The sequence below is a fragment of the Danio rerio genome, chromosome 24 (genome assembly GCF_049306965.1).
Source record: "Danio rerio strain Tuebingen ecotype United States chromosome 24, GRCz12tu, whole genome shotgun sequence".
NCBI classification, from domain to species: Eukaryota; Metazoa; Chordata; class Actinopteri; order Cypriniformes; family Danionidae; genus Danio; species Danio rerio.
The window spans coordinates 30,425,980-30,442,916 of NC_133199.1; the positions used below are offsets into that span (position 1 = coordinate 30,425,980).

The 16,937-nt window shown below is 35.9% G+C and overlaps 2 protein-coding genes across 9 annotated transcripts in view; one reads left to right on the forward strand and one right to left on the reverse strand.

Annotated features, from left to right (window-relative positions):
- Positions 1–16,937, forward strand: part of si:ch211-230g15.5 — a 56,721-nt gene that overhangs the window by 683 nt on the left and 39,101 nt on the right. For 2 of the 7 annotated variants that reach the window (XM_073940832.1, XM_073940835.1), the window contains exons 2-3: positions 1,558–1,603; positions 9,915–10,002. In XM_073940832.1, the coding sequence (XP_073796933.1) occupies positions 9,976–10,002 (27 nt within the window). In that variant the 5' untranslated portion in view covers positions 1,558–1,603; positions 9,915–9,975. The remainder of the gene's footprint in view (positions 1–1,557; positions 1,604–9,914; positions 10,003–16,937) is intronic. The other 5 variants (XM_017353929.4, XM_021470346.3, XM_073940833.1 and 2 more) reach the window with 3 other exon arrangements.
- skilb (SKI-like proto-oncogene b) lies at positions 1,247–16,927 on the reverse strand. Of its 2 annotated transcripts, XM_005162773.6 has the most exons (7): positions 16,782–16,927; positions 13,206–14,330; positions 8,777–8,865; positions 8,235–8,404; positions 6,022–6,209; positions 5,721–5,933; positions 1,247–4,198 (listed from the first exon to the last, which is right to left on the reverse strand). In XM_005162773.6, exons 2-7 carry the CDS (start codon positions 14,214–14,216, stop codon positions 3,995–3,997), a joined length of 1,875 nt encoding a protein of 624 aa, XP_005162830.2. In that variant the 5' UTR covers positions 14,217–14,330; positions 16,782–16,927; the 3' UTR covers positions 1,247–3,994.

Genomic DNA, 16,937 nt, shown 5'->3' on the forward strand with positions numbered 1-16,937 from the left:
ATATATATACACACACACACACGTACATACATTATACAGAAGCATATGTTTTGTTTGTTTATTTATATAGTGATAAAAAATGTCCAAATATGAGTAAAATTGTTCAGTGTAGCAATAAATTTATGTAAAAATGAAACGCAAACATTCTGATTTGTATATTTCAAAATTTAAAGGTGACCGATCATGCAAAAATCACTTTAAACATGGTTGTGTGGCAGCAGTATGCGAATATAGGCAACCTCTAATGGTTAAATTTTATTAATTCTATGTTTTATAATCAAACTTCATAAAAACAGTCTTTAGAAACCCTTTGATTGACATTCTCCCTTTTGTACTTGTCATATCGGAGGGGGAAAGCCACGCCCATTAGATGGAAGTCACCAAAACAGTACAGTTTGGATCAAAGCCTAAAAGGGACGATTTCAAAGAGTTATAAAAACCTATTTAGAGGTTATTGTAAGCTGAAACTTACTTACTCTAGGCACATCAGAAAAAAGGGGCAAAATAGGTCCCCTTTAAAAGAAGGGTTAATATAGTAGTTATTTGAAGATAGTTTGTATTTGATTCATACATCTTTGGAAAAGTCATCATATTGCTTTATTAAATTGAGCTTTTTCTAACATATTTTAGAGATTGTTACCAAAGTCCCTTTAAGGCATAGGTCTCAAATTCAATTTCTGGAGGGCCGCAGCTCTGCACAGTTTTGCTCCAACCCCAATCACACTTCAGAATCTTGCCGGAAGTAGTAGGTCATCCTGGTACTTCTTGCATACTGTTTTTCGAATTCTAAGAATTCGTACTATAGTATGGAAGTATGCGATTTCGGACGCAGCACAGTCTGAATGAAGAAACATCAAATTCTCCAAATTTCCTTAACAAGCCTATGATTAAATTTCATTTTATTAATCATCGATAAAAATAATCAACAACTGTGTCTTTAGTTTCATTTCAAAACATATTAAACAATATCTGCAGAGACTCACTGCTTGCTGGTCTCATCCCCTCCCCCCGGACATTCGTCAGTCTATGGCGATTGCTGATTGGCTTCTGTTCTAGAAGACAGGGCTTCATTCACAATGTTGATCGTTACACTTTTCCCCATTCAAAGCTATACGAGTGACACGTCTTGTATATTCTATAGTCTTTAGTATTACTAAATGATTACCCTTCTCAATTAAACTATAACCCTTTTATTGTTTTGATAATTGAAACCCCATTTTTGTCCAAAGAAATTCAAACCAGCATATAATTTTATATATATATAATCATTTATTTATTTTCCTGGACAGCACATTAATATATAATTATTTTTCATGAGTTGATGTAGAAATATATGACATACAAAACTGGTGGGTGATACAAAGTGTCTTGATCACAAGTGGAGGTAGGACAAAAGAGTCATACGATACGCAAAAGATGGCACTGGCAAAGAGAAGTAACTTTCTTTTCTTTAACGTGACAACATTATTGTGAAATTATGTTTGGCTTAAAGTTTAGCAAACAATACTCAGCATATCTGTATCTTATATATTTCTTCAATCTTACATGCATCTTTAGGTCTGGAAAATGGTAAAAAAGGAAACTTCATAGCAGCAACACAGAGGTATTTATGAGTCATATAATGGACCGCTCCATCCATCAACTTCTATACACAACCTATATTTGATATATATATTTATATATAAATGTTTGTTTTCTTTTGAGGTAGTGACTATTTTAACTGTTCAATTTTGCATATAAAAGCAATTACAAATAAACACGCTGATTGTCAGTTACAGCAAACAATATCAATACATACATTTTTTTTTACATTTTCTTTCTTACACACACAAGAATAACCAGCCTGATCTCACGAGAAAACGTAATTATTTTACGTTTTGTCCATTTAGTGGCTAATTCGACTGTAAAAATTTACTATTTTAAATAGGAGGTGCAACACCCAACCCCGTCCCTAAACCTAACCGTCATTGGGTGATGAGCAAATCGTACAAAACTCTACGCGTTAGATCATACGAATTCATACAAATTTGCCACTAAATCAAATAGTTACGAATTGCCGTGAGATTGCATTGGAATAACACATATCTCTGAGCAAAGTAAACAGACCTGCTTGTTTAGACGCTTTATAGAATGTAACTTGTGTCACTTTTAAAGGTCCCATGAAATGAAAATACTATGTTTTAGGTTTTAGTATCAATATTGTTTGTTTTAGGATATCCATAAGTTAATGCGTTCATGTTTAGAATTTATAAAACTGATATAAACATGTGAAGCTTACAGTTTGTCGCTGGCCCCTGATTGCATCAACGGTTTTATTCACGTCACCTCAAACCTTTAGTTTCTCATCAAATCGACCAATCAAAAACACGTTAGTATCTGACATGCCCCGCCCCCTTCAAGACACCTCACATTTGATGCGCTTGAGCTCAACCACTCAACATTGGCTGTTTTTTAAAAAGGGTAAGAGCTACACTATGTCCCGCTCTCTCTTCATATTTCGGTTGAGATTGCATCAAACATCGAATAAAAATACATATTTCAAAACACTTCATGGGACCTTTAAAATGTAGCAGTTTCTGTTTGGTGTTAAATGTCCTGGAAATAAGCAAAAAGAAAATTCTGGAGGCAAAACATTCACTGGAAATGGCTTCGAAATCATTTTTTTTTGTTTCATACCACAGTGTAAACATATTATATTTATCCATAATTTATGAAAGTACACATGCGTATAATTTTGTACATTCATAATAAGCATAACCTACAGAAAATAGAAAACAAATCTGGCACAAAGAATGTTAAATATGTTGATTATTCACATCACATTTATGCATGTACAATAAATATTTTAGAAACAATATTAGTCTGGGTATTTTTTTTTACAATTGTAGTTTTCAAAAAACAAAACATTTAATATCAGTAGTTCTAGCACTGATAAACCAAAACGGATTGATTGTACGCTTGCAGAGTCATTGGTTTGCATAACGTCTCCAGCTACTTATTCTAAAAATAGTTCACACAAAAAAATTTAACTCTGTCGTTTACTCAACCTTCCAGTTTCTCCAAAGCTCTTTGAGTTTTATTTTATGTTTAACATAATGAAGATAATTTAAAGAATGTTTAAAACCAGTAACAACCATTACATTTTAAACAAGTGGCAGGAGTGGGATGCAATGGAAAATAGTAGTTTGTATGAAATTCAACCTGAAATCTCTCAAGTTTCAAGACATTTTAAGACTAGATTTGAGTAAGCGATTTTAACAGATGTCATATTGGACATACAAGGTTAACCCATGCCTTTTTACTCAAAGGTGAAGACCCCACTCAATTTTGTACTGTACAACTCCCCTTACAACACTTACAACACATTTTAATGAATTGTTCTGCTTCTAATGATTCTAGAAGGCTTTTTTTTTATGAACTCTCTTAAGGAAATTTTTAGCAAAGTGACACCAGGAAAAACTTTAGAATTTTTATCATGTGTTAACACTAAAAATCATATTTATTTATTTATTTATTTATTTATTTATTTATTTATTTATTTATTTATTTGTTGGTTGTTTTTAATTGTATATTTATTATTGAAATGTTTTTGCCATAAAAATAGCCTTGATTGCTGACATGGCATTAAATAAAAAATACATTACATTACATTACATTGAAACCAATAACCATTGACCTTCACTGGTACAAAAAAAAGGGTTAAATACTATGATCATCAGTAGCTACCAATTTTCAACATTCTTCAAAATGTCTTTTTTATGTGTGTTAACATATGAAAAAGAGGAATTGGTTGAGTAAATGATGACAGAATTTTCATTTTTCCATAAACTATTTCTTTAAGTTGTATCAAAACACTCCAAAAAGTCAGTTCACAGCATAAAACCCAAACTTACTCGGCATCCCCGTTATTGTCAAAATTATTCCTGCCTTGAAAGCAGCTCTGGCATCCAAAGTCCAAACTGAAAAGCACACTGCAGTATCCATCCGGATCAGACTAAGAGGCAGGCGACATGTGTGTGTCGCTGGGACTGTCCATTGAGTCGTGTTGTGCGGGGTGTGTGGACTCCCTCATCTGCTGCTTGAGCTCAGAGATGGTTCTCTCCAGCCGCTCTCTGGCTTCTCTCTCTCTGCGCAGCTCATCCTGCAGCTCCTCTCTGTCTTCTTCTGCTCGGTCCAGCCTCTGACGCAGCTCTGATAACTGAACATACCACACCATCACTCAGATTGAGCCTTCCCATCCACATCACTACATAGCACAGGATTTGATAGCCAGCATCTGCTTTATTAGATAGTTTTATTTTAGTTGGTATTTAAAATAGTTTATTTTTATATATACATGTCATGAGCTATACGCAGTGGCTCAAAGAAAATAGAGCCCAATTTCATAGATTTTAATATGCATATTTGTATTATTAAAGTCTTTTTTTTTTATTGTATAATAGTTTGTGTCAGATGAAAACAATCTCTTATCCATTTTTATATAGATTATTGTCTGTAATATTCGATTTTTAAAAACTATTTAACTATTTAAAAATACATCAAAATGTATTAAATTGTGTGTGTGTGTGTGTGTGTGTGTGTGTGTGTGCGTGCGCGTGCGTGCGTGCGTGCGTGCGTGTGTGTATACTCTCTCGGCAAAGGCAGTCACATTTTTTTCCCTCTCCTGTATTTCTCCTGGCTGGCTCTTTTTGTCTCGTCGTATTCTATCTCTGAGGCTCTCCTTGCCCTGCTCTTCAAACAATAAGGAATTATGAATTTGATCAACTGGTCTCTGAACGCAATTGACACCATCTTCTCAACGAAAAGCCTGGGTTCGGGGGAACCCAACCGTCCTGCAGGAACGTCTGCAGCTAGATACATGATGGACGGGTGGGACAAGTGGCAGGTCGTGTGCCTGGCCACTCTGTCCCTGAAGGGTATTGAAAACATCTATCTAGTCGGAAATTTGATAACAGAGTTTCTGCTGATGGACTTTGGCAAGTCCCTGGGGTATCGATGATCGGTAAAAGTGGTCAGTGCAGTCCAAAACCCCACCAAGCTGGCTGGATTGAAACGGTGGTGAGCAGAACTGTTAGTACTCAGACTGTGGTTAAGGACCGCAAATTGGAAAACATTGTGGAGAAACTAACAGCTTTGCAAAGAGATTTGACCATTAGATATCTGCGAAATTGGCAGATATTGACCCAAATTGAGAAAGCTTTTTCTCTTTTCTCGGCTATGTGTTTATGTGCTTGTTGCTGGGGCTTTTTTCCCGATATCACACTGCCTTACTTTAAGGACAGTCTGGAAGGGGATTTTTTCGCCCCCCTTTTCCCAAATGTATCTTATTTCCTCTTTCTAAAGCTACCTCTCATCTGACCTGTCTTCCCCTTAAATGTTTGTTTATGGTTGGAGGGGTCTAATTTCGCTACTTGTAAAAAGTATATGTGACAAATAAAGGCTTTTTTCATATATTTATTTATTTAATATTTTCATATATCTGTAAAATGACTGAAATATGGCACACTATTTCACCCAAATTCTAGTATTTTATTTTCACACAAGGTATTTGAATTATTAAAGCATACATTAGCATTTAATAGTCTTTCAATGTTTATTTTAGGTATTGCATAGATTAACATTAACTGGTAGGTTATTAATACTTACTACGCTTAAACTTTGAAACAGTAGTATATTTAACACACTAATATACATCTATTTAAATGTGTAAAGGCAGATACCTGTCTGGCGTAGATGGTTTCCTGGTGCGTCTCAGTGCTCAGTTGTTTGCATCTGCACTCCTGCTGCCTCAGCTGGTCGAGTCTGGACTTCAGCTTTCTCTGCTCCTGCTGGACTTCACCGAGCCGCTGAGCATGTTCGGTCTGAACGGCCTCAAGCTCTCCGTGAAGGTCACATCGGTCGAGGGTTTCACCCTGACGCAGCGCCTGCAGCTCCTGTTCACAAGCACCACAGTGAGAACCAGTCTGAGCTGCTGCCACAGATATTATTTGTGTTCTGTTTTAATCTAGAGAGGGAAAAAACCTTTTCGAGCTGCTTCTGTCTGTACAGTGTGGATTGGAGTTTGTCGTGCTGAGCGCTGTACATCTGTAGGAGCTCCATCACCATGTTGTCCTTACTGTGCTCTACAGACCGCTTACAATCCGGCGAATCTGCCATTCTCTGCCATTCATCCGCACTGCCGTCATCTGACTGGACACTTTTCTCTTGGCCTGTAGCAATTCGATTGTTTGTTTAGAAACAAATAGATCATTTTCTAGAAAATAAGCATCTAAAGTTTACTTCGTTTTTACTTATTCAGAAATAATGAAAATATGCTGCCATTAGAACAATTTGTCCATTTATAGCACTTTTACATTTTGGCCTGGCAAATTAGCGAATTTGAGGGTAATTCTTCAATCTCATTTGTACATTTTCTTACTCTCTGAACAAGATTTTTATTTATTTTTTATTTTTTTGCACAAGTGAGGTTATAAGGGTCAATAAGTCAATTAAAAACCTGCTACTTAATATGTGAGGTTGTGTTTAGTCTTTCCAAACACAAAGGATCCTTTTTGTCACAAACATTCAAATGATCACAGGAGAGCTTAGATTTTTTTCGTTTGGATAGAAACACTATGTTTACTGTAGAGATTGAAATAAAGTAAACCATCTTTTGAAAGTAGCTCTGGGTCATTTTTATTAATTATATTTTTACACAAGTAAATGGTGACAAATAGCTGTTGAAAAATGAAGTTATTAGATTTGTTCAAAAACGCTGATTCATCCAGTCAAAAATGCAATTGAATGTTATCCAAACTCATTCATTAATTCATTTTCTTTTCGGCTTAGTCCCTTCGGCACAGCAGAATGAACCGCCAACTTATCCAGCACATGTTTTTATGCAGCGGATGCCCTTCCAGCCGCAACCCATCTCTGGGAAACATCCATGTACACTCATTCACTATAAACAATTTAGCCTACCCAATTCACCTGTAGCGCATGTCTTTGGACTGTGGGGGAAACCAGAGCATGCGGAGGAAACCCACGCAAACGCAGGGAGAACATGCAAACTCCACACAGAAACGCCAACCGACCCAGCCGAGGCTCAAACCAGCAACCTTGCTGTGAGGCGACAGCACTACCTACTGCGCCACTGCATCGCCGTTATCCAAACTCATTTTTTTATTATTCCAATAGTAATATAATATACTGCAGCAATAAACATGATAGCAGGAATGTAAAAATGACAAATGGGTAAGTTTCGTTGTCTAATTAGTTTGTCCAGAGTCATAGTTAATCAAATACAAACATGATTGTGACGGTCGTCATTAGAATTTTATTTCTATTATTATATGGGCGATTTGTGATTGGATCACAACTGTCACCTGATTGAAAGTTATTTAGAGCACCTAGGATGGTGGTTTGATGTCTCATTAATTGTCACGCAGTCAGAGCATGCAGGTGATTCCGGGTCACGAGGGCATGCTGCTGTGTGTTTATGGAGAGCGCGGTTGCTGTGAAAATGTGTGTTTTTTTTGAGGGAGTGGCAGTGTTCCTACCTTTAGTATCTTTAATTTTTATTTTGGAGCTCGAGGTGTGGTATCTTTAGTTTTTATTTGTATTTCGCGCTCGGGTGCCTATTTGTTTTGGGGTTTTCCGTTTTATTTGAATGCTTGATCATTGCTGTGATCGGATTTTGTTTGAAGTAGTTTTCTGGGCCCAATATTATCAAGGGGTGATCGAGTTGATCTTGATACATTGATTTGGTTGATTGAACATTAGAGTGTGGTTTATTTGATTAAATCATACATTTGTTGAAACTTTATTTTCCTCATTAATGAAATTATTTGACTTATTATACCCCCACTATTAACTGTAGTGGGCTTTTCCTTTTCTGGCGCCTAACCCAATTTATTAGCCAAAACAGAGTGTATTTTAGTTCTACTATTAGTCAAACAGAGGAAGGAATGAAATATAGAATCATACGATCATGGATTTTTTCAAACATGAATATAAACATCAAGCGAATTTATTTCAAGTGAAACTGAAACTAGTGCTTGTGTGAAATGTGCTACACATACTCACACGGCTTTCTATTTTGACACACATTTGAGTGTGGATTTTGAGCATGTTTTTTTTTTTTTTTTTAACTTTATCTATATGAGCCACTTTAAATTATTTAAATAATTACAAATTCTGTTCCAGAAAATATTCAATTTTTAATGCAATGTGACCTGTAGTGGAAGCAAACTGACCTGTGAAGGTGAGGGTCTTTGTGTCGGTGTTGTGTGCATCCTGATTCTTTTCATCCTGAGTATCGGTCTGCATCTCTGTTCCCGGAGACCCTATTTCCTTTTCAGGCACACAGCCAGAGTGTTGTGCTAAACCATTACCTGCCGGCTTGTCATGCGTGTACTGGTACCAGCTGGAGAACAAAACAGGAAGTTATTTACTATAAAAAACGAAACTGCAATAAAATGACTAAATGATTAAAACTTTCAATTTTAAGGGTAGCTTAAATAAAGCAAATTCTAATTTAAAGAAAATATTTTTATTTATTTAAATGTACTTTTTATCATATTTTTTTTCAATATTTATTATGCAGTTATCAGGACTGAGGACACTATTAATAAAGCATGCACATACAATTTAAAAATCCAGATCTACAGCAGCAATGAATTCATTTTCAAAAGCTTTCTTTTTTCTGCATTTCATCTGCTCTCATATGTTTTACATTCAAATATGATCAGGTTGTTTTTATTTATCTGAACATTTAATAACTGTTAGCAAACTGCACCTTTGCCACATCAAGTCGTCATTACTGGGCTCCTCTTTCAGACCGGCAAGCAATCGTGAGTCGAAAACAAAAGCAGGTGATGATACTCCCTGAAAGAGAGAGAGATAAAAAGAACTCGTTAGCCTGGTTTCAATGACAAAGAGGGATGGATTAACCCATTGTGTGTTAATGCAGATTAACAAATAGCCAGTCCCTTTGAGTTTTCTCACTTAGAGAATATTGATTTAAAACCTTCAAAGCACATAAACACACTCGCAGTCGCTCATGTGAGTCATTCTTTTCCAATACAGAACGCAATGTGAATGCATTGATTAACCCTCATTTTAACATGTTTGACAGGCCCTGATGTCTGATGAAGCTGCACGTGCTGAAATTGCAGTTCATTCAATATAGTGACTAATTAATATGAATTTGTATTGCCTAATTTATACATATCCAGCCAATAAAGCATCAATGCAGTTTTGTGATCAGTTTTATTATAGTACACAAGCAATAAGGCATTCAATACTTGTGAATGCATTGATTAACCCTCATTCTAACATGTTTTACAGGCCCTGATATCTTTTAAAGCTGCACTTGCTACATGTATGATGAAACACCCACCAAAATGTCAACAATTTGACAATTCATTCAACAAAATAGATAAATAATATAAATTTGTATGGTCTAATATATACATATCTATCCAATGAAGCATGAATGCAGTTTTGTGATCAGTTCTATTGTAATACAGAAGCAATAAGGCTTCATATACTTGGGAATGCATTGATTAACCCTCATTCTAACATGTTTTACAGGCCCTGATGTATGATGAAGCTACAGTTATGCTAAAACACCCACTGAAATGTCAACAATTTGGCAATTCATTTAACAAAATGGCTAATTAATATGAATGGTTTAATTTATAGATATCCAAACAAGATGCTTATATCCCAGTGGCAGTTTTGTCTAGTAATGAGCCTTGTTGCTCGTTAAAAAAAGATACCTATATGAACAAGAGACATAATAAGACTTCATGCAGATTAACCGCTAATTCTTTGAAGCATGAATGCAGTTTCTGTGATCAGTTCTATAGTACAGAAGCACTTTCTATACTTGTGAAAGCATTGATTAACACTCATTCTAACATGTTTTACAGGCGCTGATGTCTGACGTCGCACTTCACAGAAAGCTTCATCTCATTTCTAGTGGAACTATGGATGCTGCTTCCACCAACAGTCGGTAAAGTAAGCTGCTTTAATGTAAATAGGCCATCTGATCTATCCTAAAGCCTCAACGGCCAGACTGCACGCCACACACACTCTCAAAGCACACGTGGACACATTCAAACCATACACCCACACCATGTAGAGACAGAAATTTTCTTTTATGGTCATAGCGCAACAATTCACACGTACGCAAAAGTCCCTCTGCTGTGGTTAGCGAGCACAAGCCTGAGGTTCTTCAATGGAAATTAAGCCTTTCTAAGCAACTGTACATCAGCGGTGAGAACCGTTTGGTGAATGTCTCTTAGAAACAAAACAAGCAATATGAGTTTATTAAAAACACACACACATTTACATGTGAAGTCATGTGCAGCGCTCCAGACAAGTGTGAGTGGGGGAAGGGATTGCTGTCTGCAGGCCGTCACGTGAAACTGGCAGCACGAGGACTCTAATCTACACTGCTATTTACGACGAGACATGAGCAGGACAGTCACTCTTCACACACTACAGTGGCATTAATCAGTTGCGGAAATTGTAAAGTAGAGCAAGAGCAGCAGGTTTGACGATAAGGTCAAATTGATTAGCCTTCCTGCTTTAACCTAGTCAGCACAGTAAAGACGGTTTGTAGACAGATAGACAGACAGACAGACAGAAAAATAGAGTGAGAGATAGAGACTGAGATAGATAGATAGATAGATAGATAGATAGATAGATAGATAGATAGATAGATAGATAGATAGATAGATAGATAGATAGATAGATAGATAGATAGATAGATAGATAGATAGATAGATAGATAAAATAAAGTGAGTGTTAGGACAGATGGATAGAGATGGCTATAGATAGACAAAAAGATAGACTGATAGATAGATACATGGATGGACATACGTATAGACAGAAAGAAAAATAGAGTGATGGATGGATGGATGCATACAGATGCATACATATCTATCTGTCTGTCTGTCTGTCTGTCTGTCTTTCTGTCTATTATTTTATCTAAGTCGTTGTTATGCCATTGCTGTACAGACTTATTTTTATTTAGTTATTTTCTGTAGTATAGTTTACTAATCTGCATTCATATTGGATAATAAATATAAACAAAAAGTCCAGTCTGCTCCCAGATAGTCTGTCTGAGAACAGTGTTGACTGGCGATGTTATTGAATCTTTGGTCGAGCATTATATAATGAGATGGGAATTCACTGAATGCTCTGGGCTGTGATTGGCTAAGAGGGAGGCTGGGGCCAGGGGTCTGCTCTCTGATTGGCTGGTGTTGAAGGTCCTGCAGGGTGAGTGCTGGATTTGTGAAGGGGGAGCGAAACTCTGCTGGCACATGTGCCAGAATGTCCCAGCCACTCTCTTTCACTCTCGCACTCAGTCTTTTTGCTCATTCTCTCCTCTTTTTTTCCCACTTCTCTCCACCCACACTCCTCTCCCTGTTTCTCTACCCTGTTGCCGTGGCTCCCGCTGTTTGTGCAGACTCTGTCAGGAGGAGCTTGAGAGTCTGGTGACCTGCTTTGAACCACATTCAGCCATTTCCTTTGGAGGGAAACATCTGGTGCGGCATGAGAGCTGGATTCAGCTGACCCAACATTAGATCTGCTGTTATTTATATATATATATATATATATATATATATATATATATATATATATATATATATATATATATATATATATATATATATATATATGTTCTATTTATCAACATTAGTACTGAGACAAATCTGGTCCATTAAGTTTTTTCAGCTAAAAGTCTTGATAACTTGTGTACATCTCTCACAATTATCTTTAATACAACAGAAAAAATCTTACTATTACTTTCTAAGTGCTACTACTTCTCTATCACTCTATTTTTCTGTCTGTGTGTCTGTCTGTCTATCCATCCATTTATCTATCTATTTATCTATCTGAAGAGTGAAGAGTTTAGATGCAAACACCCCTAAAAGCCATTTGATATTTTCTTATAAAATTGGCATTTTCCTCCAACTCCTGTGTGTGGGCTCAGTAATTTTACTTTTATAGTGACGAATAAGGTCTTTTCATTGCCTTTCATGTGAAAAAACTGACGTAAATGTAGGAGGCTGAGAAAAATGCTCATTTTAGAAGAACATTTCAGACAGCATTTGGAGGTTTTTGCATCTGAACTCTTCTGTGAAGCTACAGTTCGGTTAAGATTATCAGTTACAATGTCATCGATTCGGTTCAATTCAATATCTCGGTGAATCTCGGTGCATTGACGTTGCTTTCCATAAAAAAATTTAACATTTTACTTAGCAACACAACAATTCTTGTAATAAATTTTATAAATATATTTAGATATTATTTGTAATACATTTTTGTCCTTTAAAACTATTAGTCAGATATATGTACTGTACGTTTACCTGCTCAAAGAAAACACTCTTTTTGAATGTATCAAACAAAACTCAAGTACATGCACAGAACAACATGAGCATTTACAGCAAACAAACAAATGTAAATTTTATCTTGCTTGCATTTTTGAGCATTGTTGAGCGAGTTTTTGAGCTTATGAATGATCAGTCACTCAATAGAAAAGGCTGCGATTAGCTCTACCGGTCAGCGCAGCTCTGTCGCTGTCAGAAAACAGTGACACGAACACCTCCCTCACCATAATAAGCTACCCCAATATAACGCATACGTGATAAATGACGTCAGTCATAATATATATTATTTCTATTATAAAAGGTAAAAAAAATGGTTTTAATCTTTTGGAGTGTAAAATATAGAATATTACTTTCTTTTATTATTTTAATATTTATTTAATATTTTAATAATTTATTAATTATATATATATATATATATATATATATATATATATATATATATAATATCTTTTATTATTTATTTTTATTATTTTATTAAATATTACTATTAGTTTTTTTTAAATGTGTGTAATTTATATAATCAAATAAATTAAATAGAAATAAAATAAATTGTATTTATGATTTATTAAAAATTAGTTTAATGCTTAATTAACTTAATAACAATATAAAATGTGAATTAAATCATTATTATACCTTATTTTACACTGGATTTTATTTTATTTATTTATTTATTTTTTTACAAATATTTACTTTAACCATAAATGTTCACATGAACAAACTTTCAACATCAATCCATCATATCTTCTCCATTTGTCTTTGTTCAAATTATATCCAACACAACAACACCTTAATTTCAATATATAACAAACCAGAGCTACTCACTACATGAGGCTGCCTCTTCTCCTGCTGGAACTTGGCCTTCATGTCCTCCAAAGATTGTTGTAGCTTTTCCTCATCTGCCGTTCCCAGGTGTCTTTGCGCCAGCTGCAGATAGCAGGCCCACTTGGCTGAATCGAAGCCCCAGTGACAAGTGCGTTTGTCCGGCTGTCGGTGCGAGTGCATAACAAAGCGTTCCGTGCAGAAAAGCATCCGGCATTGAGAACAACGAACGCAGGGCGCATCCGGACTGGAGTAAAGCTGAGGAACAAACAGACCTTGACACTTGCCCAAACATTGGTGTTCCACCCAAAATCCGCCAGATTCCTCGCCATCTTTTTCCTCCTGTTCCCTGTCTAGCGGCTCTTCGCCTGGATGGAGAAGGGTGTTGCAAAGACGCTGGGCATCTGTTAATGTGATGAGGCCGCAGGATGGAGTGCCCGGAGGGAGGATGCCTAGCACTTTGAGGATGTGCAACTGTGTGGCATCACAGCGGGAGCAGTACAGGTAAAGCTGATCACACACAGAGTTTATCTGTTGCAACGAGAAATCCCGAAGGATAGTGTTTAGCAGCTGAGGCAAACAAAGACGTAGTTCTCCTCCAACTGAGAAGCAGGAGATTGATTCGCCTTCCAGAGAGCACATGCTGAGGTCTGTGGAGCTGTCAGGAGGGACTAACAGGGGCCCGCCTGCAATACCTCCTTGCGCCAAAGGGGGCGCCAACTTATATTGACCATGATGGCTGGTAAATGCAGCCGGGCCACCAAGGGAGCATTGGCTGCTCAGAGAGAACTGTGCTAGAGTGTGTTTGAGTCCTGGGCTCAGATCCGGATTGGCCTCCGCCTTGCCGAGGGAGGTTTCTGGGATTTTTTTGCAGGACAGATTGAGAGCAGCCATCACACGCTTCTTTATGGGTGTGCCGTCCGTACCATTGTCTCGCATTAAGCGCTTTAATGGCACTTTTAGAAGTGACTGATCCTTGGGGACGTCTGGACGCTTGTTTTCAGTGGTAGTCATGTTGTTTATGGATATCGCTAAGTGGTCTTTGGGGAACAGAAGATGCGCACGGGGAAGTCTGAGGAATGCAGTGCTTTTTATATGTGGATCATAATAGGTCTTCTTCCCGGATGACTGAAACAAGTCAAAACAAGCATAGTAGATTAATTTTTAAAGAGTTGGTGCGCTAATAATATTTTGTTAACAAATATGCATATTGTACACTATGGAGTGTTAGGTTTTCACAAAAAGGTTAGATAAATAAAGTAAAAAAAATAATGGTGAAGTGTAACAGCTGTTTTGTTATTACATATTTCCAAATAAAATGATGAAATGTATTTAATAAAACAAAGTTAGTTTAGTCCAAAGTTAATAAAACTAAAACTAACAAACCCTAAAGCTAAAATAAAAATGGATTAAAACTATATAGACCTGTTTAAAATGTCTATAAAAAAGACAAAAATGTTATTTGTCATCAATGTCTAAATAAAAACAGAAATTTACATTATGAATCACAGACATGAAAATAATAATTAACTTATTCATATTTATTTGACACTTTGGAGTAAGGATGCACAGTATATCAGCGGCCACATCAATATCGGCTGATAAATGCTATTTTTAATGTTATCGTTATCGGTCTGACATATCAAAATTTGGCTGTAGCCGATAGATTATGTTATGTCACAGAACTGCCTGCCTTGGGCATACATGGGTCGAATTTGTTCAGCCTTGACTAGAACAGAGCTTCCCTCACATTGTATATTGCTTCAAAGTTCATCCTTTGTGTGTGGTATTGCTGTGCGTTAATAACTCCGTAAGCAACCATATTCTTCATCATTGTAGTTATGTTTAAGTGTCATTGTGTATTTTGGTTTAAATTGCCTCGGAAAAATATTAAATGTGTAAACAATAGCAGCGACGCACACCTGCTAAACAACTCGCTGGATTGTTTGTAATCTAATATGAATATTATTTACTATCAATGCATTAGTTATTAGTTACTATCAATGCTTGCCACGTGTTGTTGATGTAAGATTGTATTTAGTTTGATTTTGTTATTTAACCTATTATTTTTATGCAACAGTCAAGTTGCATGTAATTTTGCTATGCGAAGAAAACGAAATAATTTATTTTTGCCATGCTGATTTATGTGAAGTCATGAATCTAGGTCAATATAATCACCTTGCGATTTTTAAATTAAGTTTGTTTGTTTTTTGTTTTGAGTAGGCTATTAAGTTCATAAGATCAGTTCAAACTTTTTAGAAGTTTTTTTTTAAATAAAATCAGTTGTTCGCTGTATAAAAATTTAACATTTTGAAATATTTATATTTCTCGGCTAATATATCAGTTATTGGTCTCCAAATCTTAAGAGTTATCAGTTATTGATATCGGCCAAAAAATACATATCAGTGCATCCCTATTTAGATTTATATTTTTCATTAGTTTTTAATTGTGTAAACTATAACAATAGAAGAAAAATTATCCCTCGATAAATAAAAATCAAATAAAAATAAACGTATTATTATTCCAAAAAGCTTCTCTTTTTTTCACCTTTAAAATAACTAAAACTCAAATAAGAACAGTAAAACAACTAAATACTAATAATAAAAAAACTAGGAAAATTAAAATTATTTTATTTATTTTTCAGAAATAAATATATTTCATCCAAATTTGATGTAACTAAATACTATCTAAATAATAAAACAGCACTGAAGTAAACATGTTTACATAAAATCGTTCACAAAATAGTTCAATTTAAATACTTATGAAGGCACTGAACTAGTTTCCAGAAAGGCTAATGGCATTAGCCTCGTTGTTTAAAAACAGTTTGTGTTAATCCTGTTACAAATTAATCATATCTGTAATGTGTTGTGACTGCATGTAGCAGACTTTCCATCCCCTCTCAGACAGACGCTCCGCCCTCTCTCAGACAGAAGCCCCGCCCCCTGTTTGGTCTTACTCTCTCACACACACACACACACACACAGCCAGAGCTCCGTCCCTCCCCCCTCCGCCGTGGTAATGACATTCACTCGTGCCAGAGAGCTCTGCGGGACTACCCCCATATGCTCCCACATCTATGACACTTTCACATTTCACAACAAACTGCGAAGATAACCCTCGAAAACGATCTCATAACGAAGAAAATGAATGAAGAGAGAATAAAAATACGGGGTTTCCAAAAAACACACACATATATACATTTTAAAATGCTATAAAATCTGAACAACATGACGAAATAACACATTATAATGTTATAATAAAACATGATTTTATTTAAATAACATTATTTATCCAAATTACAGCATTTGAACGTAACGTGTATGGATTACTGTCGTACATCAGATGTGACATGTCTATGAGCTGGCTTACAGATATCACATATAAAACATAACTCAAACTACTCATATATGATTAAATACGTGACACTGACGAATACATGAAACTAAAATGACACAAAAATGCGCATGACACGGCTAACCAACGTTAGTACTTGTTAGAAATACTAAATACCAGCTTTCGTTATGAATACTGTAAATCTGTAACGTCAAACCGAATAAAACTACACACATTCAGTCTTACCTTTAGATCCTGAGTGTCAATTCAGCTTTGTTTTGACGATAAGAGAAGGACAGCGCGTTAAATATGTGTGTGTTTTCAATATCTCGGGATTCCGCCTCGGAGTTCACCGTCGACCGTTCGCCCGTCGCCGTCACTCTGATAACACTGGTACAGGCT

What these genes read in the sequence shown, in the direction of transcription:
- skilb (XM_005162773.6), bottom strand. Translation starts at nt 14,216, where the DNA reads ATGACTACCACTGAAAACAAGCGTCCAGACGTCCCCAAGGATCAGTCA. An exon ending in AGAAGAGGCAGCCTCATGTA is followed by an intron (nt 8,866 to 13,205) that starts GTGAGTAGCTCT and finishes TCTCTCTTTCAG; the next exon opens with GGAGTATCATCACCTGCTTT. An exon ending in GACGACTTGATGTGGCAAAG is followed by an intron (nt 8,405 to 8,776) that starts GTGCAGTTTGCT and finishes TTTGTTCTCCAG; the next exon opens with CTGGTACCAGTACACGCATG.